Here is a 27,085-nt window from a genome sequence, read left to right as displayed (position 1 = left end):
CCCTCCCCCCCCACAGGACATGACTCCCAGGGGTATAAATCTCCCTGGCAATGCAGGACAGAAATCCCAGGATGAGCTGGGACCCAGCATCAAAGGATTGAGAAGTTTTCTTGACCAAAAGGGGAAAGAGAGAAATGAGACAAAATAAAGTGTCAGTGACTGAGAGATTTCAAACAGAGTCGAGAGGTTATTCTGGAGGTTATTCTTATGCATTATATAGATATCCATTTTTAGTTTATGGTGTATTGGAGTGACTGGAGGGAAGTACCTGAGACTGTTGAGCTGCTCCAGTAGCCTAGATTCTTGAAGACGATTGTATAACTATATTAGCTTTTACAATGTGACTGTGTGATTGTGAAAACCTTGTGTCTGATATTCCTTTTATCCAGGGTATGAACAGATGAGTAAAACATATGGATAATAGATAAATAAATAATAGGGGGGACAAAGGGTAAAATAAATTGGGTGGATGGAAATACTAGTGGTCACTGAGAGGGAGGGGTCAGGGGTATGATATGTATGAGGTTTTTCTTTTTATTTCTTTTTCTGGAGTGATGCAAATGTTCTAAAAATGATCATGGTGATGAATACACAACCATGTGATGGTATTGTGAGCCACTGATTGTACATCATGTATGGACTGTTTGCGTGTGAAGATTTTTCAATAAAAATATTAAAAAATGAATAAATAAACAGAAGAAGAAGGGAAAGCCCCTGAGGCAGTGGGCCGGGATGGGAAAGGAGGAAAGGAGGATTTGGTGGGAAGGGGTGCAGAATGCAGGGAAACCCAGAGGCAGGCAAACCTGGGGAGTGCTAGAGGAGAGAGTCTGACTGAAGAAGAGCGTTCAAGTTCTCAATCTGCTGCCTTCCCCGTTTTGTTTATTCCTGTGGGGAATGGACTGGGGGTGGATTGAAGGTGGGAAGAACTTGGAGGGAAGAAGGGAAGATTGTCATCTGACTTGCCTCTAAGGCTGTCATGTACTTAACGGCTCTGACTATTACTACCTCAAGATTAAATCTGACTTTGCACCTGGCCAGTCACAAGAAACCAAATTGTCAAGCTGGCCCTGTAGTTTCTAACTGCTACCTCAGGTCCTATTTTTCGCTACTGAAATACCATAGGTAAATGGTATAATGTTTTGCTATGCCTTTGCTACTTGGATTGATTGTTATTCAATCAGTAATGTCTTAGAGCTCACAGTAATCTTGTAAGAAGCCGTGGTTTCTGTTTAGTTGTTTCAGATGATGTGAAGTCACATATACCACTCTTAGGGTTCAAAGATAATGTACATTCTGAATAATATGATAATGAACCTTAAGCATTCATTGTTGCTTTGGAAATAAATTTGTTTTTAATGTGTTATAAAGATATGTACTAGTAGTTTAAAATTATGAAAGGAGAAAAGTATAAAGAATAAATGAAAATCACCAGAAATATTTCTTATATATACATATATATATGTATTTACATAACGTGTGTTTGTGTACCTATAGATTTAAGTTAGAAGCATAATGTATTTATAGTTTAAGTTTTTAATCTGGTTTTATTTATTTAATTTATTTAGTTTCAGTTGTGGTAAATACTTTCTGAAAAACCACCAAACTGTTTTCCACAGTGGCTGCACAATTTTACATTCCCACCAATAATGTACAAGGGTTCCTGTTTCTCCACATGCTCGTCAACACTTGTTATTTTCAGTTTTTAAAATAGTAGCCATTGTAGTGATTATGAAGTGGTATCTCATCATACTTTTAATTTACATTTCTTTAATGGCTAATAGTGTTGAGTATTTTTCATATGCTTATTGACCACTTGAATATCTTCTTTGGACAAATGTCTATTAAATCCTTGGACCATTTTTAAATTTTGTTGTTTGTCTTTGTGTTGTTGAGTTTTAGGAGTTCTTTACATATTCTGAATATTAAACCCTTATTAGATATATGGTTTCCAAATATTTTCCCCCATTCTGTAGGTTGTCTTTTCACTTTAGAAGAAGGATTTATCTTGGCCATTTAGCTATTTGGTTTTTTTTTGTTCCTCTATTACACCATTACTGCCTTTTTTGTATTTAGCTGTTTTTTATAGTTTACCATTTTGATTCCCTTCTTTCCTTTTCTCTATATTTTTAATTGCCTTAGTGGTTACCTTCATAATTGCAATGAACATTTTCAACTAATAACAACCTAGTTCAAGTAGTGCCAGCATAGTTTCAGTGGTGTACAAACTCCCTAACTCTGTCACTCCCCTTTATACTGCTCTTGTCTCAGATTACATCTTCATGCATCAGATTACATCTTTAGACCTCTGTATACATTATACATTTGCCTGTTAAGTCATATGGGGAGGAAGCAGTTGCAGGATTATATGTTTACCTATGCAGTTATCTTTATCAATGTTCTTTATTTCTTATTATGGCTTCAGATTACTGTCTTGTGTCCTGAGGGACTCCCTTTAGCATTTCTTGTAGGGTAATGAACTTTTTCAGCTTTTTAAAAAAATCTGTAAATGTCTTAATATATTTTTCATTTTTGAAGGGTATCTTTGGTGGATATAGAATTCTTGGTTGACAGTTTTTTTCTTTTTCTGTAAGGACTTTCAATATGCATTCCTATCTCTTCTGGCTCTCACAGTTTCTGATGAGAAATCCACTGTTAATCTTATCAGGGATCCCTTGTATGTTATAACTGGCTTCTCTCTTGCTGCTTGGTCTTTGAATTTTGACAATTTCACTAAAATGTGTTGGTGTAGTTCTCTTAGAGTCTATTCTGCTTGGGAATTCATTGAGCTTCTTGAACGCGTATATTCATATCATTCATCAGATTTGGGAAGATTGTTGGTCATTATTAAATATTTTTCCTACTTCTTGCTCTTTCTTTTTTTTGTCCTTCTGGAATTCCAGTGATGTATATGTTGGTATGCTTGATGGTGTACCACATGTCCCTCAGGCTCTGTTCAGTTTTCTTCATTATTTTTTATTTAGGCTCCTCATACTGGAAAATTTCAATCATCTTATCTTCAAGTTTGATGATTCTTTCTTTGCCTGTTAAAATCTGCTGTTGAAATTATGTTAGAACACTGGATGAAGCTGATGATAGAGGGAGGAGGGCTGGGGCCAAAAATGAAATCATAAAGAAAAATAGACAATAAAGACTGAGATGGTATAATCTAGGAATGCCTAGCGTGTATAATGATAGTGACTAAATGTACAAATTTTAAAATGTTTTTGCATGAGGAAGAACAAAGGAATGTTAATATTGCAGGGTGTTGAAAATAGATGGTAATTCATATTTAAAATTTTTAACTTATGTGTGAGACTAAAGCAAAAAATGTTTGTTTGGTATAAAATTTATATTTTGACTAGGGCATTTCCTAATATAAGCAGCTCTACTGCTGCTTTTGTCTAAGTGAGGTGGGAACAATTGCCACACTCAGAGCTGACCCTCCAGTGATCTCAGGTAGCTGACCAAAAGCTGTGATCAGCCCCGACACCCCTGGATTTTGGAAGACTAGGTCTTTATAGTCTACCCTGGCACCAGCTAGATGCATCAGGAGCCTGGGCTATAGTACCCACTGCTGCCTGCCATGTGGTTAGGGGTGGGGAGTGGTAGCTGCTGCATTGAGGGTGAAGTTCACCAACATTTACTACAACTTACCAGCCTTTTTCTCCCACTCTTCCTTGCACAGTGTCCCACTAGACTCCAAAGTTTCAAAATAGTTGTTCAAACAGTTCTTTTAGTGGAGGGGCTGATTCCAGGAGCTTCCTATTCCACCATCTTCCCATAATCCTTTCTTGTATCTTGTTTTTTTACCTCACATTGTACCACAAGTATTTCCATGTCTTTAAATATTTCTCAAAAACATGATTTTTAAAAATGATACAATATTCTACCAATGGACAAACCATAATATATTTAACCCTTCCCTTTATCATTTATTCAGGTTGTTCAAAATTTTGCTATTATACATGCCACTGTATGAATCTCTGATAATTTCTTTGCTATATTAATAAGAATCTGTCAGTTGCAAGTGATAGGAGCCCAATTCAAACTAGGTTGAGCAAAAAGAAATTGGATAGAAGAATTGCCTCAGGTATGACTGGTCCCAAGGGTTCAAACAATGTCCTCTTTTTTTCCCTCTCCATCTCTCTGTAGATAGGACTCATTTTCTCCTACTCTCTATAACCTTTCTATATGAAGCAGAGAATATGCATTTGGGTAGTTCCAGGTTCGTGTCACTCCAAATTATAATCCCCAGTGGGAAGACAGGACTTTAATCTCCAATTAAGGGTATAAAAATTCCTGGAAAGTCCCTGATTGCCCTTGAAGTATGTGTTGACACTCAGTTTGGACCAATCACTGTGTCTAGGGCATGGGCACCAAAATTGGCAGCCTTCACTAGAACCACGTGGTTGAATAGAAGGAGGGAAAATTCTCCAGGGGAAATGCATGCTGGAGCAAAGTCAATATATCCACCACAGTTAGTGTAGATTCCTAGAAATGGAATTTCTAGGTCAAAAGATTATAGATATGCTCAAGTTAGCTTATCTGTCCCAAATTTGCTACTTGACTTTGGTTCAGTCTTGACCTTTGTAAGGTCACATAGCCTACTTTAATCACTCAGCTATGTTATGAGGATAAAAATGCCAATAATATTAAAGGAATGTCATTTTGATTCAGTGTTGATGTTTCAATATTTACTTCCAAATATGTGACACTCTTTTTTATCAGTTAAAAAATTTTTTTTAATTAGAGAAGTTATGGGTTTACAGAACAATTAGGCATAAAATACAGGATTCACCACCCCACCATCAACACTTTGCATTGGTGTGGAACATTTGCAATTGATGAGAGCACTTTTTTTATGGTTGTACTGTTTTTTTTTTCCAGATTTCTAAGATTTTTTTTATTTTTAAAATTTATTTTGTATTATCAAACCACAATAACGTGCAAACATGAACATTCTTACCATACAAACATTCCATGTATGGTGTACAATCAATGGCTCACAATATCATCACATAGAACTATATTCATCACCATGATCATGTTCTAGAACATTTGCATCATTACAGAAAAAGAAGTAAAAAGAAAAAAGAAAAACTTGCACATACCATACTCCTTACCCCTCCCTCTCATTGACCACTAGTATTTCCATCTACTCAATAAATTTTAATCTTTGTTCCCCTATTTTTTTTATACCCGTTACCACTCCCTTTCATTGTTTACTAGTATTTCAATCTACTCAATTTATTTTAACATTTGTTCCCCTTATTATTTGTTTATTTTTAATCCATATTTTTTACTCATCTGTCAATATTGTAGGTAAAAGGAGCATCAGATACAGGTTTTCACAAGCATGTAGTCACATTGCAGAAGCTATATCATTAGACATTCATCTTCAAGAAACAAGGGCTACTGGAACACAGCTCTACAATTTCAGGCACTTCCCTCTAGCCTCTCTACTATATCTTAAATTAAAAAGGGGGTATCTATAAAATGTATAGTAATAACTTCCAGGATAACCTCTCAACTCTGTTTGAAATCTCTCAGCCACTGCCACTTTATTTTGTCTCATTTCTCTGTTCACCCTTTTGGTCGAGCAGATTTTCCCAATCCCTTGATGCTGAGTACCAGCTCATTCTAGGATTTCTGTCCCACATTGCCAGGGAGGTTTACACCCCTGGGAGTCATGGTCTATGTGGAAAGGGGGAGGGTGGTGAGCTTGCTTGCCATGTTGGCTAAGAGAAAGAGAGGCCACATCTGAGCAACAAAAGAGGTTCTCTGGGGGTGACTGTTAGGTCTAATTTTAAGTAGGCTTAGTCTATCCTTTGTGGGGATAAGTTTCATATGAACAAATCCCAAGATTGAGGGCTCAGCCTATTGATTTGGTTGTCTCCACTGCTTGGGAGAATATCAGGAATTCTCCAAATGGGGAAGCTGAGTTTTCCCCCTTTCTCACCATTCCCCCAAGGGGACTTTGCAAATACTTTATTCACTTTTTGAATCACTCTGGGATTTATAGGGACATCACTCTGGAAAAACCTACAAACTCTCATGCCCTATTCAAAGTTCCATTGAACTGTCCATATAAGCTATATTAGGAAATACACTAGTCAAATTATAAATTTTGTATCAAACATTTTTTCCTTTAGTCTCATGCATAAGTTAAAGTTTTAAAATATGAATTATCATCTTTTTTAATACCTTGCAATATTGACATTCCTTTGTTGTTCTTCAAGTAAAAACACCTTTTTAATTTGTACATTTAGTCACTATCATTGTACACTCTAGGCATTCCTAGATTATACCATTTCCATCTTTATTGTCTATCTTTCCTTCTGGATTTGTGCCCCCAGCGCTCCTCCCTCTATCATTCTCACATTCAACTTGATTTGGTGTACTAACATTATTGTGCTACAATTAGGTGGTATTGTGCTATCCATTTCTGAATTTTTACAATCAGTCCTGTTGCACAATCTGTATCCCTTCAGCTCCAATTACCTAAAATCTACCATATTTCTATCTCCTGATGGCCTCTGTTCTTAACTGAAATTCTCCAAGTTCACTCATTAATGTTAGTTCATATCAGTGAGACCATACAGTATTTGTCCTTTTGTTTCTGGCTAATCTCACTCAGCATACTGTCCTCAAGGTCCATTCATTTTGTTATATGCTTTATGACCTCATTCTATCTTACAGTTGCACAATATTCCATCATATGTATATACCACAGCTTGTTTAGCCACTTGTCTGTTGATGGACATTTTGGCTGTTTCCATCTCTTGGCAATTGTAAATAATGCTGCTATAAACATTGATGTGCAAATGTCCATTTGTGCCCTTGCCCTCATGTCCTCTGAATAGATACCTAGCAATGATATTTCTGGGTCATATGGCAATACTATACATAGCTTCCTGAGAAACTACCAAACTCCCTTCCACAGAGGTTGTTCCATTCTAAATTCCCACCAACAGTGAATAAGTATGCCTCTTTCTCCACATCCTCTCCAGCACTTGTTGTTTTCTGTTTTATTGATAATGGCCATCTGGTGGGTGTGAGATGGTATCTCATTGTGGTTTTGATTTGCATTTCCTTAATAGCCAGGGAAGTTGAGCATCTTTTCATTCGCCTTTTGGCCTTCTGTATTTCCTCTTCTGAGAAGTGTTTGTTTATGTCTTTTGTCCATTTTGTAATCGGATTGTTTGCTTTTTGTTGTTGAGTTGAACAATCTCTTTATATATTCTGGATACTAGACACTTATCTGATATATCATTTCCAAATATTGTCTCCCATTGTGTAGGCTGTCTTTTTACTGTCTTGACAAAGTTCTTTGATGCACAAAAGTGTTTAGTTTTGAGGAGTTCCCATTTATCTACTTCTTTCGTCAATGCTCATACTCTGGGTGTAAAATCTAGGAAACTGCCTCCTATTATAAGATTTATAAGATATTTCCCTTCATTTTCTTCTAAAAGTTTTATGGTTTTAGATCTAATGTTTAAGTCTTTGATCCATTTTGAATTAATTTTTGTGTAGGGTGTGAGATATGGATCCTCTTTCATTCTTTTGCATGTGGATATCCAGTTCTTCAGGCACCATTTGTTGAAGAGACTGTTCTGTCCCAGGTGAGTTGGCTTGACTGCCTTATCAAAGATCAATTGACCATAGATGAGAAGATCTATATCTGAACACTCTATTCGATTCCATTGGTCAATTTATCCATCTTTATGCCAGTACTATGCTCTTTTGACCACTATAGTTTATTAGAATAAAGTTGTTCATAGTATCCTCATAAATTTCGGTATGTTGTATTTTCATTTTCATTTGCCCCAAGATATTTGCCGATTTCTCTTGTAATTTCTTCCTTGACCCACTGGTTGTTTAAGAGTGTGTTGTTAAACCTCCATTTATTTGTGAATTTTCTAGCCCTCTGCCTATTATTGATTTCCAACTTCATTCCTTTATGATCTGAAAAGTGTTTTGTATGATTTCAATATTTTTAAATTTATTGAGACTTGCTTTGCGATCTGGCATATGGTCTATCCTTGAGAATGATCCATGAGCACTTGAAAAAAAGGTATATCCTGCTGTTGTGGGGTATAATGTTCTATAAACATCTGTTAAGTCTAGTTCAGTTACTGTATTATTCAAATTCTCTGTTTATTGATCCTCTGCCTACATGTTCTGTCCATTGTTGAGAGTGGGGAATTGAAGTTTCCAACTATTATGGCAAAGGTGTCTATTTCTCTTTTCAGTGTTTGCCTCATGTATTTTGGAGCACTCTGGCTCAGTGCGTAAATACTTATGATTGTTAAGTCTTCTTGTTGAATTGTTCCTTTTATTAATACATAATGTCCTTCTTTGTCTCTTTTAATTATTTTATATTTGAAGTCTAATTTGTTGGATATTAGTATAGCTACTCCTGCTCTTTTGTGGTTGTTGTTTGCATGAAATATCTTTTCTCAACTTTTCACTTTCAATCTATGTTTATCCTTGGGTCTAAGATGCATCTCTTGTAGACAGCATATAGATGCGTCCTGTTTTTCATTCCATTTTGCCAGTCTATGTCTTTTGACTGGTGTATTGAATCCATAAGCATTTAGTGTTATTACTGTAAGGGCAGTGCTTTCTTCTACCATTTTGCCTTTTGGATTTTATATGTCATATCTAATTTTTCTTCTTTTTATATTTACTGTAAAAAAGTACACCCTTTAGTATTTCTTGCAGAGCCGTTTTCTTGGTCATAAATTCTCTCAGTGATTTTTCTTTGAAAATGTTTTAATTTCCCCCTCATTTTTGAAGGACAATTTTGCTGGATATTGAATTCTTGGTTGGCAGTTTTTCTCTTTTAGTATCTTAAATATATCAACCCACTGTCTTCTCGCCTCCATGGTTTCTGCTGAGAAATATATGCATAGTCTTATTGGGCTTCCCTTTTATGTGATGGATTCTCTTTCAAGATTCTCTCTTTCTCTTTGACATCTGACATTCTGATTAGTAAGTGTCTTGGAGTACGTCTATTTGGATCTATTCTGTTTGGGGTACACTGCACTTCTTGGACCTGTAATTTTAAGTCTTTCATAAGAGTTGGGAAATTTTTAGTGATAATTTTCTCTGGTTTTCTCCTCCTTTTCCTTTCTCTTCTCTGTCTGGGACACCCGCAACATGTGTATTCATGTGCTTCATGTTGTAATTCAATTCCCAGAGTCCCTGCTCATATTTTCCCATTCTTTTCTCTGTTTTTCTTTTTCTTGTTGTATTTCAGATGTCCCATCCTCCAGTTCACTAATCCTATATTCTGCCTCTTGAAATCTAACTTTGTAGGTTTCCATTGTTTTTTCCATCTCTTCTGCTGTGCCTTTCATTCTCATAAGTTTTGTGATTTGTTTCTTCAAACTTTCAACTTCTTCTTTTTGTTTGTCCTTTGCCTTCTTTATATCCTCCCTCAATTCATTGATTTCATTTTTGATAAGATTTTCCATGTCTGTTCAAACATCCTGAATTAATTGTTTCAACTCCTGTGTCTCATTTGAAGTGTTGGTTGTTCCTTTGACTGGGCCATATCTTCAATTTTCCTAGTATGATTCGTTATTTTTTTTGCTGGTGTCTAGACATTTAATTTCCTTAATTAGTTTATTCTGGAGATTGTTTTCACTTTTTTACCTAGGATTTTTTTGCTGGATGACTTTGTTGTCTGTCTGATCTTTGACATTCAGTTCAGTTTATTCTAGACCCTCAGCTTAGATTTTGTTTAACAGATCAGAATTTTTCAGTTCTTGTTTTCCTGTTTCTTGCCCTGCCTTTAGGGTGTGTTTTTCCCCCCTTAGGAGGGTTTACTTAGGTATTATAGACCCCAGTCTAATTTTCTGGGAAAATCAGTCCCCCTCTCAGGAGGGAAGAGTCACCTGCATCATTTTTCCCTGAGGATGAGACCCAGCAGGTTGAAAGTCTTTCCTATGAAGTCTCTAGATTCTGTGTTTTTCCTATCCTACCTAGTATGTGGCACTTGTCTGCCTGCAGGTCCCACAAGCATAAAGTCATATGGTACCTTTGACTTCAGCAGACTCTCCCTGCTAGGGCATGGAGGAGACAGAGGAGATGTTGTAATCTAGCTTTAATAGCTTCAGTTTTTCACATCCTGGGGTCTGAATTCCTTGAGGGTGGGATTCCACCTGAGCTGGGCCACAGCCCTCTCTTGGGGAAGGCATAGCCTCTTGGGAATTAATTCCTTTCCCCTGACCAGCCTCTTTGCCTCTCAGACAAGCTTAATTCTGCCCTTGCTTGGGGCAGTTGGAACCTGAGAAGCCTTGCTGTTGTATGCAAAGAGCAGTCAAGGCTTAGAAACACAGCCACAAAAAAGAAAAGAAAAAAAATCCTTTTCAGAGAAGGACCCCCATTCCTTGGGCTTGCCAATAAAGAGCTTAAGTTGGTATTTTGCTCTATGTATCTCCAGGTCCTATGTGCCCCCTCCTTTCCATCAGGACCCAGACCTTTTCAAATATTTGTGCGGTCCAATCCGAAGAAACCTGATTTTTTGTTTTTATGTTTTTCTTTTTCCATCAGCCCTGCCCCTCTGTGCCAGGGCAAAACCCAGTGAACTCAGCTTTTACTTGAGGTTTAGCTGAGCTGGGGGCCTATCTTTAGTAGTCAGAGCTTGTTAAGTAATTCTGCAATTGGTGCTTGGTTGAGCTCAGCCCCTTGATGTTAGTAAAGTCTCTCTCCTTTCCCCTCTGGGAACCTGCCTGTGGGGGGAGGGGTGTTGACCTCCGTGGCTTGGGGGACTCATGGTTCTGGGTGGGATTGCAGCTGGTCCAGTTTGTCCAGACTGGTGTATGCTGTGTGTCCGGTCACTGATATGGCCCCAGCAGTTGTTCTATATTGTTCCTGGCTATTTACTAGCTGTTTTGGAGAATGAACTAAATTCCACACCTCACTAAGCGGCCATCTTGGACCCACCTGATTTCTGTACTAATAAGTGACAATCTTGACATAATTTATAAGAATCTGTGCTTTATGTTGATATCCTATCAGCTAGTGAAATAATGTATACCATAGAACTTATACTTCAGTTAAGGTTACAAGCATAGAAGGAAGAATGAAGGGAGGAGATGAAGGAAAAGAGTCAAAAGACCTCAGCCTGGCAACTCTCTGCCCTTGACCTTGAGTGTTGGGCTCCATCTTTCCCTGCCAGCTCTCTGGCTTGGGCTCAAGAAACCAAGGGCTAACGTGGCTTGAGTGGTGGGGGGGAAGGTTTTTGCTGAGTGGGGAAAATATTTTGAATTTTGTCCAGTCTTTTAGGATGATTACTTAAAATGTTTGTGCTCTCAGCTCTAAGGCAAAATTCCAATGTCCTTGCCTAGTTGTTACTCTGTGAATAGGGTACAGTGCATAAAGAACTTTAGGTAAGCAAATCCTTTATCTTGGTATCATCCTGCTTTCAGCTAGATTCTCTGCTAGCTCATATGGCTCAAAAGAATTAATACTGGACAGTCAGAGACTAAAACTTAGATTCTAATCTCAGCTCTACCACCAGCCACTTATGTGGTGGTAGATAAGTCATTTTAAAGTCCCTAAGCCTCTGCTGCTATTGTTTTTTCTTCATACTTGAAAAATACTTCAAGTGCTCAGAATTGGATTAATCATATCCTTGTTTATGATATATTCTAGGATTGGCCAATTCAAAGCTCTTTTTCATTCATTTATGAGTTCATTTATAATTCAGATGAGCAAATTTGGGACAGACACTGAAACCAAAGTCAACTTGAGTACATCTCTAAACTTTTGACCTAGAAATTCCATTTCTAGGAGTCTATTCCAACTATGGTGACCAAACACAAAATCTAGGTCACTGACATTTGCTTACCTAGAAAGCCTCCCCATTCTTGCCTCTCCCTTCTCCCTGCTTCCCATCACCTTAGGAAACTACTGTCCTAAATCTTATGTCCATTATACCCTTCCATTCCTTATTATACAGTTTATCACATCTATATATATTTCTAAAAAGTATATTTCTTGCTTTTAGTTATTTTTATTTTATAAAAGAGCATCATTTGTACCTAATCTTTGAGTATTTATTTTTTAATTAAAAATTAATTACTAGATTTACCTATATTTGTATAAGATTAAAGATGGTCACTAATTCTTTGACATTTCTACCATTGACGGGGGAGCTCTCTGTCCTCTCCCCTTGAATCTGGGCAGGCTCTGTGACTACTGGTCCAATAAAATGTGGTGGAAGTGATTCTATGTCCTTACCGAATTGGTAACTTTCCCTTCCTGTCTCTTGGAACACTCTGGGCATCCCAGGCCACCATATAAAAGGTCTTACTATTCTGAGGCCACGAGGCTGAAGAAGCCACCATGGGCTCTTTGGTCGACATTCTGAGCCATGCCCAGCCTTCAGTCATCTCTGCCAAGATGCCAGGCAAGAGAGTGGTGTCACCTTGGACCACCTGAATCAGCCCAACTACCAGCTGAGTACCACTGAGTAAGCACTGTCCATACCATCTGGAGCAGAATTGCCCAAATTAGCCCGGCCTGCCTTTCTTACTCATAAATCAGGAAGTATGATCAAATGGTTGTTATTTATGCCATTAAGGTTTTCTTTAAATTTTTTTCATTAAGTTTTTTAATGCAATTTTATTGAATATATATACAAACCATTTGAAGTATATACCATTAAGTTTTAAGCTAGTATATTTTGGGGATAATCTGTTACACAGCAATAGGTAAATTGGAAAATGTCATTGCATGAAGTTGGTGTATATGGTTCTATTGTGTGACTATAGCCAGGTTATTTATTTACTTTCCTGTCAGTAGGCATTTAAGTTATTTCCAAGTTTTTGATGTTATGAAGTGGGCTATTATGAACACTTTTGGGTATACCCCTCTTTATATGCAGTTTTATTGAGACATATTCACATGCCATATAATCATCCAAAGTATACAATCAATGGCTCAGAGTATGATCATACAGTTGTACATTCATCACCACAATCAATTTTAGAATATTTTCATTATTCCAAAAAAATTAAAAATAAAAAAGAGCACCCAAAATATCCCATACCCCTTATATCCCCTATTGTTTATTTATTTATTTATTTTGTCTTCATTTTATTCCCCATATGCCCATACACTGGATATAGTTCAACAGTTTCAGGTATTTCCTTTTAGCTATTCTAATACAGTAGAAACTAAAAAGAATATCTATATAATGCACAAGAATAAGCTCCAGAATGACCTCTTGATTCTATTTGAAATCTCTTAGCCACTATGCTGGTTTGAAATGATGTATATACCCTAGAAAAGCCATGTTTTAATCCTAATTCCATTTTGTAAAGGCAGCCGCTTCTAAGCCCTATTCAGCACTGTATGTTTGAAACTGTAGTTAGAGCATCTCCCTGGAGATGAGATTTAATCAAGAGTGGTTGCTAAGCTGGATTAGCTGGAGACATGTCTCCATCCATTTGGGTGGGTCTTGATTAGTTTCTGAAGTCTTATAATAGAGGAAACATTTTGGAGAATGAGAGAGATTCAGACAGAGCAGAGAATGCTGTAGCACCACGAAGCAGAGTCTACCAGCCAGCAACCTTTGGAGATGAAGAAGGAAAATGCCTCCGGGGGAGCTTCATGAAACAGGAAACCAGGGGAGAAAGTCAGCAGAAGATCCCATGCTTGCCATGTGCCCTTCCAGGTGGGAAAGGAACCCTGACCATGTTCACCATGTGCCTTTCCAGATGAGAGAGAAACGCTGACCCTGTTCGCTATGTGCCCTTCCACTTGAGAAAGAAACCCTGAACTTCATTGGCTTTCTTGAACCAAAGTATCTTTCCCTGGATGTCTTAGGCTGGACATTTCTATAGACTTGCTTTAACTGGGATGTTTTCTTGGCCTTAGAACTGTAAACTACCAACTTATTAAATTCCCCCTTTTAAAAGCCCTTCTGTTTCTGGTATATTGCATTCTGGCAGCTAGCAAACTAGAACAGCCACTGAAACTTTATTTTGTTCCATTTCTTTTCCCCCTTTTGGTCAAGGAGCTTTCTCAATCCCACAATGCCAGGGCCAGGCTCATCCCTTGGAGTCATGTCTCAAGTTGCCAGGGAGACTTACACTCCTGAGAGTCATGTGCCACGTAGAGGGGAGGGTAGTGAGTTTATTGGCTGAGTTAGCTTAGAGAGAGAGGCCACCTCTGAACAACAAAGGAGTTCTCCGTGGGTGACTCTTAGTCAGACTTATAAGTAAGTTTAGGTTCTCCTTTGCAAGAATAAGTTTCATATGGTAAGTCCCAAAGATTGAGGGCTTGGCTTATTAACTTGGGAGTCCCCAGTGCTTGCGACAATATCAGGAATTCCACAGGTGGGGAAGTTTAATATTTCCACATTTTTCCCTAGTCCTTCAAAGGGATTTTGTAAATTTTTTTCTGCTCATCTTATTCTGGGATGTATCTGGGTATTACATTAACCTGCACAAAATAACAAGATCTCATTCCCTACTCTAGGTTCCATGCAATTATGTTGTTTGAATAAACTGACAATACAGGTTAAATTGTTAGTGTGCAACAGAAAATATAAATTTTGCACCAAATAGATATCTCTTCCTTTGATCTCACACAGAAGTTGAAGTTATAAAATACAGTCAATATCATCCTTTATTCTGCATTCTGATTTACCTTAGTCTTACTCAGATCATCTTCATTCATATATCTAATGACCTCTTAGCCTGACCTCTTTTTCAGCTTTGTTTAACAGTAGCTGTATGGGGTAGTGCTGATTTTCAGGGAGTTGCAAAACTCTAGCTCTGAGTCTCAGATATCATGCAGATACCCAAAGTTTCAAGGAATGACTAGGTTATATACAAAGAGCTCAGCATCTCAGAATTTAAAAATAACAATTACAACTCAGGAATAGATGTGACTGCTGTAACAGCTTACAATCTAGGAATCTTTACAATAAGGCTTATTGAGCATTCCTTACTCCTTAATCATCAATTGCCCAGTCTTTGCCCATTTTCTATCACCTGATAACCTATGCTCTCAAATTCAATTCTCAGAGTCTGTGCATTATAGTTAGTACATATTAGTGAGGAATTACAATATTAGTCTTTTCATTTCTAGCTTATTTCACTCAATATAATGTCCTCAAGGTTCATTCAACTAACTGCATGCCTCTCAGCTTCATCCTTTCTTGCAGATGCTCAATATTCCATCTATGTGTACACCACAGTTTACTCTTCCATTTATCAGTTGATGTACTCTTTGGAACCTCCATTCACTGCAAATCATGAAAACTGCCATCATAAACACCAGTGTGCAAATGTCCATTCATGTCCCTGCTTTCAGTTCTTCCAAGTATGTATCTAATAATGGAGTTGCAGGGTCATACGGCAGTCCTATTCTTAGCCTCCCATGGACCCTCCACACTGCTGTTCAGAGGGGCTGCACCATTCTACTGCCTGACCAACAGTGACTAGATACATATCTCTCTCCCTCTCTCTCCATTTTTTCCAGCACTTGTATCTTTCTGCTTATTTAAACAATTTTGTTCACATGACATTCAATCTATCCTAAGTAACAATCAATGACTCCCACTATAATCATGTAGTTATGCATTCACCCTCACAATCTATATGAGAACATTTTCATTTCTTCTGCAAAGAAAGAAGAGCAAAAGAAAAGAAAAGAAGAATAAAAAATAAAAAGAAGAAGCAACAATAAGAATCCCATACCTCTCCCTTATATCCCCTTTTATTGACATTTAGCTTTGGTATATTGCCTTTGTTACACTTAATGGAGGTACATTACAATGTTACTGTTAACTATAGACCCTAATTTGCATTGTGTTCTAGTCTGCTAGCTGCCAGAATGCAATATACCAGAAATGGAATGGCTTTAAAAAGGGGGAATTTAATAAGTTGCTAGTTTACAGTTCTAAGGCTGTGAAATTGTCCAAATTGAAACAAGTCTATGGAAATGTCCAAATTTCTAGGAAATTTCCATCCAGGGAATGATACCTTGGATCAAGAAGGCCGATGATGTTCAGCGTTTCTCTCTCGGCTGGAAGGTCACATTGCAAACATGGTGGCGTCTGTTAGCTTTCTCTTCAGGTCTCTTGCTTCATGAAGCTCCCTGGGAGGCATTTTCATTCTTCATCTCCAAAAGTCACTAGCTGGTGTACTCTGTGGTTCTCTCATCCCTCTGTCATGGTTATGCAGCTCTCTCCTCATTCTCAAAAGGAACTCTCTCCAAATTGTCTCCTCTTTTATAGGATTCCAATAAGCTAATCAAGACCCACATAGAATGGGTGGAGACACGTCTTCATCTAATCAAGTTTAATACCCACAATTAATTGAGTCAGATCTCTGTGGAGATAACCTAATCAAGTTTCCAACCTATAGTAGTGAATAGGGATTAGAAGAAACCATTGCTTCTACAAAATTGATTAGGATTAAAACATGGCTTTTCTAGGAAACATAAATCCTTTCAAACCAGCACACATTGATTGTATTTTTTTTCCACATACCATATCATTTTAAAGAACTTCCAACATTGACATTCATTTTTCTCCCTCATGTAAAAACTTTCTTGTATTTGTACACTTAATCACCATGATTGTCTACTCTAGGTTTTGCTAAGTTATGCAAAGTCCCAATCTTTAATCCTTTACCTTTCCTTCTCATGTCATACATGCTTACTAGTCTTCTGCCTTCATTTTCAAAGTTTTTTATTGTTGTTAGGTCTAAAGTGAATCTCTTGTAGACAAGCATATAGATGGTTTCTGTTATTTAACCCATTCTTCCAGTCTATGTCTTATACTGGGGAGTTTAATCCATTAATATTTAATGTTATTACTGTAAAGGCAATACTTTCTTCTACCATTTTATCTTTCGGATTTTATATGTAATATCTTATTTTTTCTCTCTTCTTACCCTTACTGATACTCTTCATTTCCACCCTGTTCTCCAAACCTTTCTCTCCTGTCTTTTCCTGTCTGTTGTAGTGCTCCCTTTAGTATTTCTTGTACAGCAGATCTTTTATTCACAAACTCTCTCAATGGATGTTTGTCTGAAAATTTGTTAAACTCTCCCTCATTTTTGAAGGACAGTTTTATTGGATATAGAACTCTTTTTCTCTTTCAGCATCTTAAATATATCATACAACTGCCTTCTCACCTCCTTGATTTCTGCTGAGAAATCTGCACATAATCTTATCAAGTTACCCTTATAGGTGATGGATTGCTTTTCTCTTCCTGTGCTTTCAGAATCCTCTCTTTGCTTTTGACATTTGACGATCTGATTAGTAAGTGTCTTGGAGTAGGCCTATTCGGATCTATTCTGTTTGGGGTATGCTGTGCTTCTTGGATCTGTAATTTTATGACTTTCATAAGAGTTGGGAAATTTCAGTGATTATTTCCTCCATTATTGTTTTTGTGCCTTTTCCCTTCTCATTTCCTTTTGGGACACCCATGAAAAGTGTATTTGCATCTGTTCTTTCATGTATATGATTTCAAATGTCCTGTCCTCTAGTTCACTAATCCTTTCTTCTACCTCTTCAAATCTGCTGTTGTAATTCTCCATCACATTTATCATCCCTTCTATTGTGCCATTCATTCTCATAAGTTCTGCCATTTGTTTTTTCAAGCTTTCAGATTCTTCTGTATACTCATCCAGTGTCTTTATATCCTCCATCTCTTTTGCCATGATTTAATAGAGGAGATTTGTTTGGATATTTCTAATTAGTTGTTTCAACTCCTGTATCTCATGTGAAGCATTAGCTCCTTTGACTGGACCATATCTTTGTCTTTCCTATTATGAGTCGCGATTTTTTTGCTGATGTCTAGTGTGTTAGTTAGATGCAGTTGTTAACTTGGCCAGGTGAGCATACCTAATCTTGTTGCTGCAGACATAAGCCAACGGTACATGAACCTCATCTGTTGTCAATTACATCTGCAGTCAGCTAGGAGGCGTGTCTGCTGCAATGAGTGACGTTTGACTTAATTGGCTGGTGCTTAAATGAGAGAACGCAACGTAGCACAGCCTAAGCAGCTCGGCATTCCTCATCTCAGCACTTGCAGCTCAGCCTAGGCCTTTGGAGATGCAGAAAGAAGTCACCCCGGGGAAAGTTGATGGAACCCAGGGGCCTGGAGAGAAGGCCAGCAGAGACTATCCTGTGCCTTCCACGTAAGAAAGAGCCTCAGGGGGAAGTTAGCTGCCTTTCCTCTGAAGAACTAACAAAATAAATGCCCTTTTATTAAAAGCCAATCCATCCCTGGTGTGTTGCATTCTGGCAGCTAGCAAACTAGAACATCTAGGTATCTGATTTCCTTGATCAGTTTATTCTGGAGGTCATTTTCTGTCTTTTACTAGGATTTTTTTGTTGGTTGACATTGTTCTCTATCTGTTCTTTGACATTCAGTTCGACTTATTCTAGACTTCTAGCATAGCTTCTGTTTAACTGATCAGAATTTTTAAGCTCTTCTTTTCCTGGGTTTTGCCCTGCCAGATAGAATTGACCCCAGTCAGATTTTCCAAGACAAAACAGGCCCAGGATTAATGTTGAGTGTGTAATAAGTACCAGGGTTCCCTGAGGATGAGACCCAGCAGGGTGCCAGTCCTTGTAAGGCCTCTTGATTCTATGTTTTTCCTATCCTGCACAGCAAGTGGTGCTAGTCAACCCAGAGCTCCCCACCAGCTTAAAGTGGTGTGGAGCCTTTGATTATCAGCAGACCATGTCCCTGCCAGGGGTATAGTTTAGCTAGATGCTGAGGCAGAAGGCAGATCTAAATTGTTCCTGTTTTCCAGTCCCTGGGGTCTGAATTCTCTAAGTGAGAGCTGTCACTTGTGCTGGGCCCTGTCCCCTGTTTTTGGGTGGAAGATACACCCTTTAGGCAATTATATCTTTTACCTGACTACTTTATCTCTCAGACAAAGCTTATCTCCACCCTTATCTAGGGCAGTGCTGAAACCTAAGGTTGCCTACAGCTTTATTTACTGGGCTGCTACAATTTTTTTTAAATGGGGGGAAAATCCTTTTCAGAGGTATACTCCAGACCCTCTCTATGTGGGTTCACCAATTGAGAGCTAGAGTTGGTACCCAGCGCTATGTGCCCCTTTATGTGGGTTACAGGCCTATTCTAGTCTTCTGAGCTCAGCCATCTCCAAAAAAACATCGTTGTTTTTTTTTTTCCATCAGCCCCACCTCTTCTTGGCTGCTGGGAAGAGAACTCCTTGTTCTTTTCATCTTGTTCAAGTTTATCTGTGCTCAGAGTTTGTATTCAGCAGTTTAAATTTGTTCATTAATTCTGCAATTGAAACTTGGTTGGGTTACCTTCCCCTGCACCTAGTAGAGATTACTTCCTCTCCCATGGGAAAGTAACTGAAAAACAGCCTGCTGTGCCCATGGGGGAGGGGTGCCAGCCTTCATAGCTTGGGAGTACTTACAGTTCTGTGCTGTGATCTTTTTTTTTTTTTTTAGCATTTCAAACTAAATTTATTTTAACATTTGTTCCCCCTATTATTTATTTTTATTCCATATGTTCTACTCATTTATTGACAAGGTAGATAAAAAGAGCATCAGACACAAGGTTTTCACAATCACACAGTCACATTGTGACAGCTGTATCATTATTCAATCATCCTCAAGAAACATGGCTACTGGAACACAGCTCTACATTTTCAGGCAGTTCCCTCCAGCCTCTCCATTGCATCTTGAACAACAAGGTGATATCTACTTGATGCATAAGAATAACCTCCAGGATAACCTCTCAACTTTGTTTGGAATCTCTCAGCCATTGACACTTTGTCTCATTCCCCTCTTCCCCCTTTTGGTTGAGAAGGTTTTCTCAATCCCTTGATGCTAAGTCTCAGCTCTTTCTAGGGTTTTTCTCAATCCCTTGATGCTGAGTCTCTGCTCATTCCAAGATCTCTGTCCCATGTTACCAGGAAGGTCCACACCCCTGGGAGTCATGTCCCATGTAGACAGGGGTAGGGTGGTGAGGCTTCTCGTTGTGTTGGCTGGAGAAAGGGACCACATCTGAGCAACAAAAGAGGTTCTCTTGGGGGTGACTCTTAGACCTAATTTTAAGTAGACTTGACCTATCCTTTGTGGGGTTAAGTTTCATATGAACAAACCCCAAAACTGGGGGCTCTGCCTATAGCTTTGGTTGTCCACACTACTTGTGAGAATATCAAGAATTCAACTTGGGGAAGTTGAATTTCTCCCCGTTCTCACCACTCCCCAAAGGGGGCTTTGCAGATACTTTTCCACTCACTGATCGAATCACTCTGGGATTCATCAGGGCATCACTCTGGACAAACCAACAAAATCTCATGTCCTACCTGAGATTTCAAGTACTTATGGCATTCAATCAAACTATCTACATAAGTTATATTAGGAAATGCACTAGTCAAAATATAAATTTTGTAACAAATAAACATTTTTTGCTTTAGTCTCACACAGAAGGTGACATTTTAAAATATTAATTACCATCTATTTTCAGTACCTTGAAATAATGACATTCCTTTGTTCTTCCTCATGCAAAAACATTTTTAAAATTGTACCTTGTACATTTCACTATTATTATACACTCTAGGCATTCCTAGATTATACTATCTCAATCTTTAACATCTATCTTTCTTTCTGATTTCAATATATCCCCAGCCCTCTTCCCTCTATCATTCTCACATGCAGCTTCATTCAGTGTTTTAACATAATTATATTACAGTTAAGTAGTATTGTGCTGTCCATTTCTGAATTTTTGTATCCAGTCCTGTTGCATAGTCTGTATCCCTTCAGCTCCAATTACCCAATATATTACCCTATTTCTATGTCCTGATGGTCTCTGTTATGAACAAAATATTCCAAGTTTATTCACTAATGTCAGTTCATATCAATGAGACCATACAGTATTTGTCCTTTAGTTTTTGGCTAGTCTCACTCAGCATAATGTTCTCAAGGTCCATCCATGTTGTTACATACTTCATAAGTTTATTCTGTCTTAAAGCTGCATAATAGTCCATCATCTGTATATACCACAGTTTGTTTAGCCACTCATCTGTTGATGGAAATTTTGGCTGTTTCCATCTCCTTGCAATTGTAAATAATGCTGCTATAAACATTGGTGTGCAAATGTCCGTTTGTGTCTTTGCCCTTATGTCCTCAGAGTAGATACCTAGCAATGGTATTGGTGGGTCATATGGCACTTCTATATTCAGTTTTTGAGGAACCGGCAAACTGCTTTCCACAGCGGTTGCACCATTTGACATTCCCACCAACAGTGAATAAGTGTGCCTCTTTCTCCACATCCTCTCCAGTACCTGTCATTTTCTGTTTTGTTGATAATGGCCATTCTGGTGGGTGTGAGATGATATCTCATTGTGGTTTTTATTTGCATTTCTCTAATGGCCAGGGATGTTGAGCATCTCTTCATGTGCCTTTTAGCCATTTGTATTTCCTCTTCTGAGAAGTGTCTGTTCACGTTTTTTTCCATTTTGTAATTGGATTGGCTGTCTTTTTGTTGTTGAATTGAACAATCTCTTTATAAATTCTGGATACTAGACCTTTATCTGATATGTTATTTCCAAATATTGTCTCCCATTGTGTAGGCTGTCTTTTTACTTTCTTGATGAAGTTCTTTGATGCACAAAGGTGTTTAATTTTGAGGAGTTCCCATTTCTTTCTTTCTTTCTTCAGTGCTCTTGCTTTAGGTGTAAGGTCTATAAAACCACCTCCAATTATAAGATTTATAAGATATTTCCCTACATTTTCCTCTAACTGTTTTATGGTCTTAGACCTGGTGTTTACATCTTTGATTCATTTTGAGTTAACTTTTGTATAGGGTGTGAGATACAGGTCCTCTTTCGTTCTTTTGCATATGGATATCTAATTCTCTAGGCACCATTTATTGAAGAGACTGTTCTGTCCCAGGTGAGTTGGCTTGACTGCCTTATCAAAGATCAGATGTCCATAGAAGAGAGGGTCTATATCTGAACATTCTATTCGATTCCATTGGTCAGTATATCTATCTATCTTTATGCCAGTACCATGCTGTTTTGACCACTGTGGCTTCATAATATGCCTTAAAGTCAGGCAGTGTGAGACCTCCAGCTTCGTTTTTTTTCCCCTCAAGATACTTTTAGCAATTTGGGGCACCCTGCCCTTCCAGATAAATTTGCTTATTGGTTTTTCTATTTCTGAAAAGTCAGTTGTTGGGATTTTGATTGGTATTGCGTTGAATCTGTAAATCAATTTAGGTAGAATTGACATCTTTACTATATTTAGTCTTCCAATCCATGAACATGGTATGCCCTTCCATCTATTTAGGTCTTCTGTGATTTCTTTTAACAGTTTCTTGTAGTTTTCTTTGTACAGGTCTTTTGTCTCTTTAGTTAAATTTATTCTTAAGTATTTTATTCTTTTAGTTGCAATTGTAAATGGAATTCGTTTCTTGATTTCCCCCTCAGATTGTTCATTACTAGTGTATAGAAACACTACAGATTTTTGAATGTTGGTCTTGTAACCTGCCACTTTGCTGTACTTGTTTATTAGCTCTAGTAGTTTTGCTGTGGATTTTTCAGGGTTTTCGACATATAGTATCATATCATCTGCAAACAGTGATAGTTTTACTTCTTCCTTTCCAATTTTGATGCCTTGTATTTCTTTTTCTTGTCTAATTGCTCTGGCTAGAGCTTCCAACACAATGTTGAATAACAGTGGTGATAGTGGACATCCTTGTCTTGTTCCTGATCTTAGGGGGAAAGTTTTCAGTTTTTCCCGATTGAGGACGATATTAGCTGTGGGTTTTTCATATATTTCCTTTATCATTTTAAGGAAATTCCCTTGTATTCCTATCCTTTGAAGTGTTTTCAACAGCAAAGGATGTTGAATTTTGTCAAATGCCTTCTCTGCATCAATTGAGATGATCATGTGATTTTTCTGCTTTGATTTGTTGATATGGTGTATTACATTAATTGATTTTCTTATGTTGAACCATCCTTGCATACCTGGGATGAATCCTACTTGGTCAAGATGTATAATTCTTTCAATGTGTTGCTGGATTCGATTTGCTAGAATTTTGTTGAGGATTTTTGCATCTATATTCATTAGAGAGATTGGTCTGTAGTTTTCTTTTTTTGTAATATCTTTGCCTGGTTTTGGTATGAGGGTGATGTTGGCTTCATAGAATGAATTAGGTAGCTTTCCCTCCACTTCAATTGTTTTGAAGAGTTTGAGCAGGATTGGTACTAATTCTTTCTGGAATGTTTGGTAGAATCCACATGTGAAGCCATCTGGTCCTGGATTTTTCTTTTTTGGAAGCTTTTTAATGACTGATTCATTTTCTTTACTTGTGATTGGTTTGTTGAGGTCATCTATTTCTTCTTGAGTCAATGTTGGTTGTTCATGCCTTTCTAGGAAGTTGTCCATTTCATCTACATTGTTGTATTTATTGGCATAAAGTTGTTTATAGTATCTTATCATTACTTTCTTTATTTCTGTGGGGTCAGTGGTTATGTCTCTTGTTCCATTTCTGATCTTATTTATTTGCATCCTCTCTCTTCTTCTTTTTGTCAATCTTGCTAAAGGCCCATCAATCTTATTGATTTTCTCATAGAATCAACTTCTAGTTTTACTTATTTTCTCAGTTGTTTTCATGTTCTCAGTTTCATTTATTTCTGCTCTAATCTTTGTTATTTCTTTCCTTTTGCTTGCTTTTGGGGTTAGTTTGCTGTTCTTTCTCCAGTTCTTCCAAGTGGACAGTTAATTCCTCAATTTTTGCCCTTTCTTCTTTTTTGATGTAGGCATTTAGGGCCATAAATTTCCCTCTTAGCACTGCCTTTGCTGCATCGCATAAGTTTTGATATGTTGTGTTTTCATTTTCATTTGCCTGGAGATATTTACTGATTTCTCTTGTAATTTCTCCGTTGACCCACTTGTTGTTTAAGAGTGTGTTGTTGATTGTTGTATATATAGCCATACTTATGCTCCTAGGCCTTAGGCTTCAGATTCTTCTCGACCAAACTAGGCCTCAGTTAACTTCCTCTTTAGAAACGGCCCCAGCTTTCAGCTATCTGCCCAGCAACCTATGACAAGTATATCACCCCACACGCTAGCTACCTCTTCATAGGATAGCATAGTAACCGCATATATCACCCCGTATCATACCATCCTGCTTCTCATACCTGATAGGACAAAAGCTAACCACACATTATAATGTGGCTTAACTCATTAACATACCTGCTTAACTCATTATCATGCTAATATAACTATACGTGCAAACCCCGCACCCAATCGGAAACAAACACATATCCTACCCAACCAATCACTATCAGACACCATCCCTTCTCCCAGTTATCTCCACCCTCTCCTTACTGCTATATAAACCCTTGTACTTCCTCAAATAAACGTCCTGGTGCGCAGACTTGCTATCTCCTCCTGGTCCCATGGTCGTCATTTTCTCTCGTTGGCTGAGCGTGCTCCGAGACCAGCTTGAGCCCCCCGGAGGCGACTGATCACCGCCATCCCCGTTCGCTGGCGCGGAGACCCCTCGAGACCAAGACTTTGCAAACTCCGGCCTCCCCAGGCGGGCGGAGCGCGAGGAACCTCAGCTTCCGACCCCGCAACTGGCGCCCAAACAGGGACCTTTCTCTCCGTCTTCTCGCCAGCCCTGATCGCCGCGCTCGACTGGTAAGCACCCCCGTCCCTAACGGCGAGGGACCCCGTGCTCGTCCTTTAATACTAAGGACTCCGAGCAAGCCCTTCTAAAACCCTTCTCCATGAAATACTCGCCTTATTGGCTTTTCTTAATTTGCTCTCTTGCTTTAATCTTTGCTATAATTTTGGCGGAAGTTGCCCCGAACGACTGGGATCCTTTTCAAAAAATCTTGCTCACCATAGCATTTCTACTCATAATAGCTTGCATTAACGTTCTTGTATTTTTCCCCTAAATTAAAACAGTAGTCTTACTTTTCTCTCTTTCTACTGTGATACAATGGGCAACCGCATTTCGGTGCACCAAGCGCCGCAGGTCTGTGCGCTGGCAGCCCTGCTAGACACTCATAAATGCAAAGTTTCGGTTCGCCAGCTCCAAGCTTATTGGGACCTCCTGCTCCCGTTCAACCCATGGCTTATCACCTGCCACTTGTGGGACCCTGCTACTTATGACCAACTCATTGATCGGGCCACCCAAAAAATGGAGCATGAAAACAAACGTTTCCCCCCCGGACTCTTACCTACGCTCATTACCATTCACTCCTGCCTTCACGGCTCACGGCCACCGACCGGTGGCGCCCCCCAAGAAGTCTTATCAGCCGCTAACTTGAATAATACAGAAGAATCTCATAATAACGCTGATTCGGACTCTGAATCCTTATTTGAGCAACTGAATAATGAGCTCGAGCTCTGTCCTCCCAAACTTAACAATCTAGTAATGGAGCAGGATGGCGAACTTCCTCCTTCTTGTTCGAATGGAGACAAAGAAAACAGGAAGTGCCTTTACCCCACCCTTCCTAAGGATGGCGGTTCCTCACCATCTTGCGAGCCACTTCCTCCTTCTCCCTCGAACAAAAAAGGGAAATGCCTCCCATCTGCCCCCCCTCCACAGAGGGAGGAGCCTTGTCCGACATCTTATACTTCGGCCCCACCCTGCCCGCCATCTTGTACTCCTGCCCTCCAGCTGGCCACGCCATCTTGGCCGCCTGCTAATGCCCCCAATCCCTTTACTGCCAACAACCCCTTCGCCCCGCAGCCTCTCCTGCCGCCACCTGTTGCCTGTTTTCCTATGAATACAGAGCTTAATCCCCAGTGCCCTCTTGCGTGGTACCCTCTCAAACCCAACGAGGTCAAGCGCCTCCGCAAAGCGGTAAAAGAGGATGGTTTTGCTAGTCCTTATGCTACCCACCTCTTAGAGGAGATATCACAACAGCTATGCACTCCCCATGATTGGACCTCGCTAGCCCAAGCCATTCTCACTCCTGGTCAATACATTGATTGGAGAGCACATTTTAATTCAGAGGCAGAAAAACAAGCTGTTACCGGTCAGGCGCTTGGACTTAATCTCCCAGCAGAAGCGTATACTGGAACGGGTTTATACTCCCTCCCAGCGCAATATGCACAAGCTCCTCCGGGGTTTTGGCTCCAATTAAGAGAGGTCGCTTTACGCGCCTTCCGTTCCTGCTCAGCAGCTAAGCCTGAAAAATTTACTAGACTCACTCAAGGGAAGGACGAGGACTTTGCCTCGTTTGTTTCGCGAGTTACAGAAACTTGCGAACGAAAAGTGCTGGGGGAACAAGCACAAACCGCCCTTGCAAAGGAGCTTATATTCGAGGGTGCTAGTCTCGCCTGTAAGCAGGCGATACTGCCCATTAAGGAAAAAGCCATGCATGATTGGGTCCTTTTATGTAGCAATATAGACTCTAGTGCAGCTTCACTGGCCCAGGCCATCACCACGGCCATGACCCTAACATCGGGCTGTTTCAGGTGCGGCAAAACAGGACATTTTGCTAAAAACTGCACAACACCTAGCCCACCGCCAAACAGGCCCCAATGCAGGCCTCCTACGCCCTGCCCTCGCTGTAACAAGGGCTATCACTGGGCTCAGGATTGCCGCTCTTCTAGCAGAGCACAGCCTTTAAACTTGAAGGGGGGCATGTCTCAGCCCCACTCCCAAGAGACACAAAACCGGATCAAAACCGGCCCCAAGCCATAATGTGGACAATCCCTATAACACCCAACAAGCCTATCCGCGAAATTAAAATAAACAATCGCTGGTATACAGGCACTGTTGACTCTGGGGCGGAAATTTCATGTCTACCTGCACGCTTTATGACCCAATGGAAAACAGAGGAGGGACCCTCTGTCATCGGAGCCACGGGCTCCGCTCCCTCCCTGCGTTCCGCCACTCCCATTAAATGGGAGGATGCGGAAGGCCACTCTGGTACCTTCAGACCTCTCTTCCTAAACACTATTGACCAAATTTTATGGGGGCGAGATATCCTAGCAGCCTCGGGGGCATATATTACCACGCAGCCCCCTCAAGAATGCTTCCTAACCACAATCGGCCAAGCCCTCTGGGGACGAGCCATTCCCACAGCCGCGG

The 27,085-nt window shown here is 39.3% G+C and overlaps 1 protein-coding gene across 1 annotated transcript in view; it reads right to left on the bottom strand.

The window, feature by feature from the left end:
• Nucleotides 1-24,433, bottom strand: part of LOC143689443 (uncharacterized) — a 35,698-nt gene extending 11,265 nt beyond the window's left edge. The window contains exon 1 of the mRNA XM_077167802.1: nt 24,361-24,433. Coding sequence (XP_077023917.1) covers nt 24,361-24,433 — 73 coding nt within the window. The remainder of the gene's footprint in view (nt 1-24,360) is intronic.
• Nucleotides 24,434-27,085: the final 2,652 nt, after the last annotated feature.

Source organism: Tamandua tetradactyla, chromosome 7 (assembly GCF_023851605.1).
Source record: "Tamandua tetradactyla isolate mTamTet1 chromosome 7, mTamTet1.pri, whole genome shotgun sequence".
Taxonomy (NCBI): Eukaryota; Metazoa; Chordata; class Mammalia; order Pilosa; family Myrmecophagidae; genus Tamandua; species Tamandua tetradactyla.
This window is presented reverse-complemented; position numbering and strand designations above follow the sequence as displayed.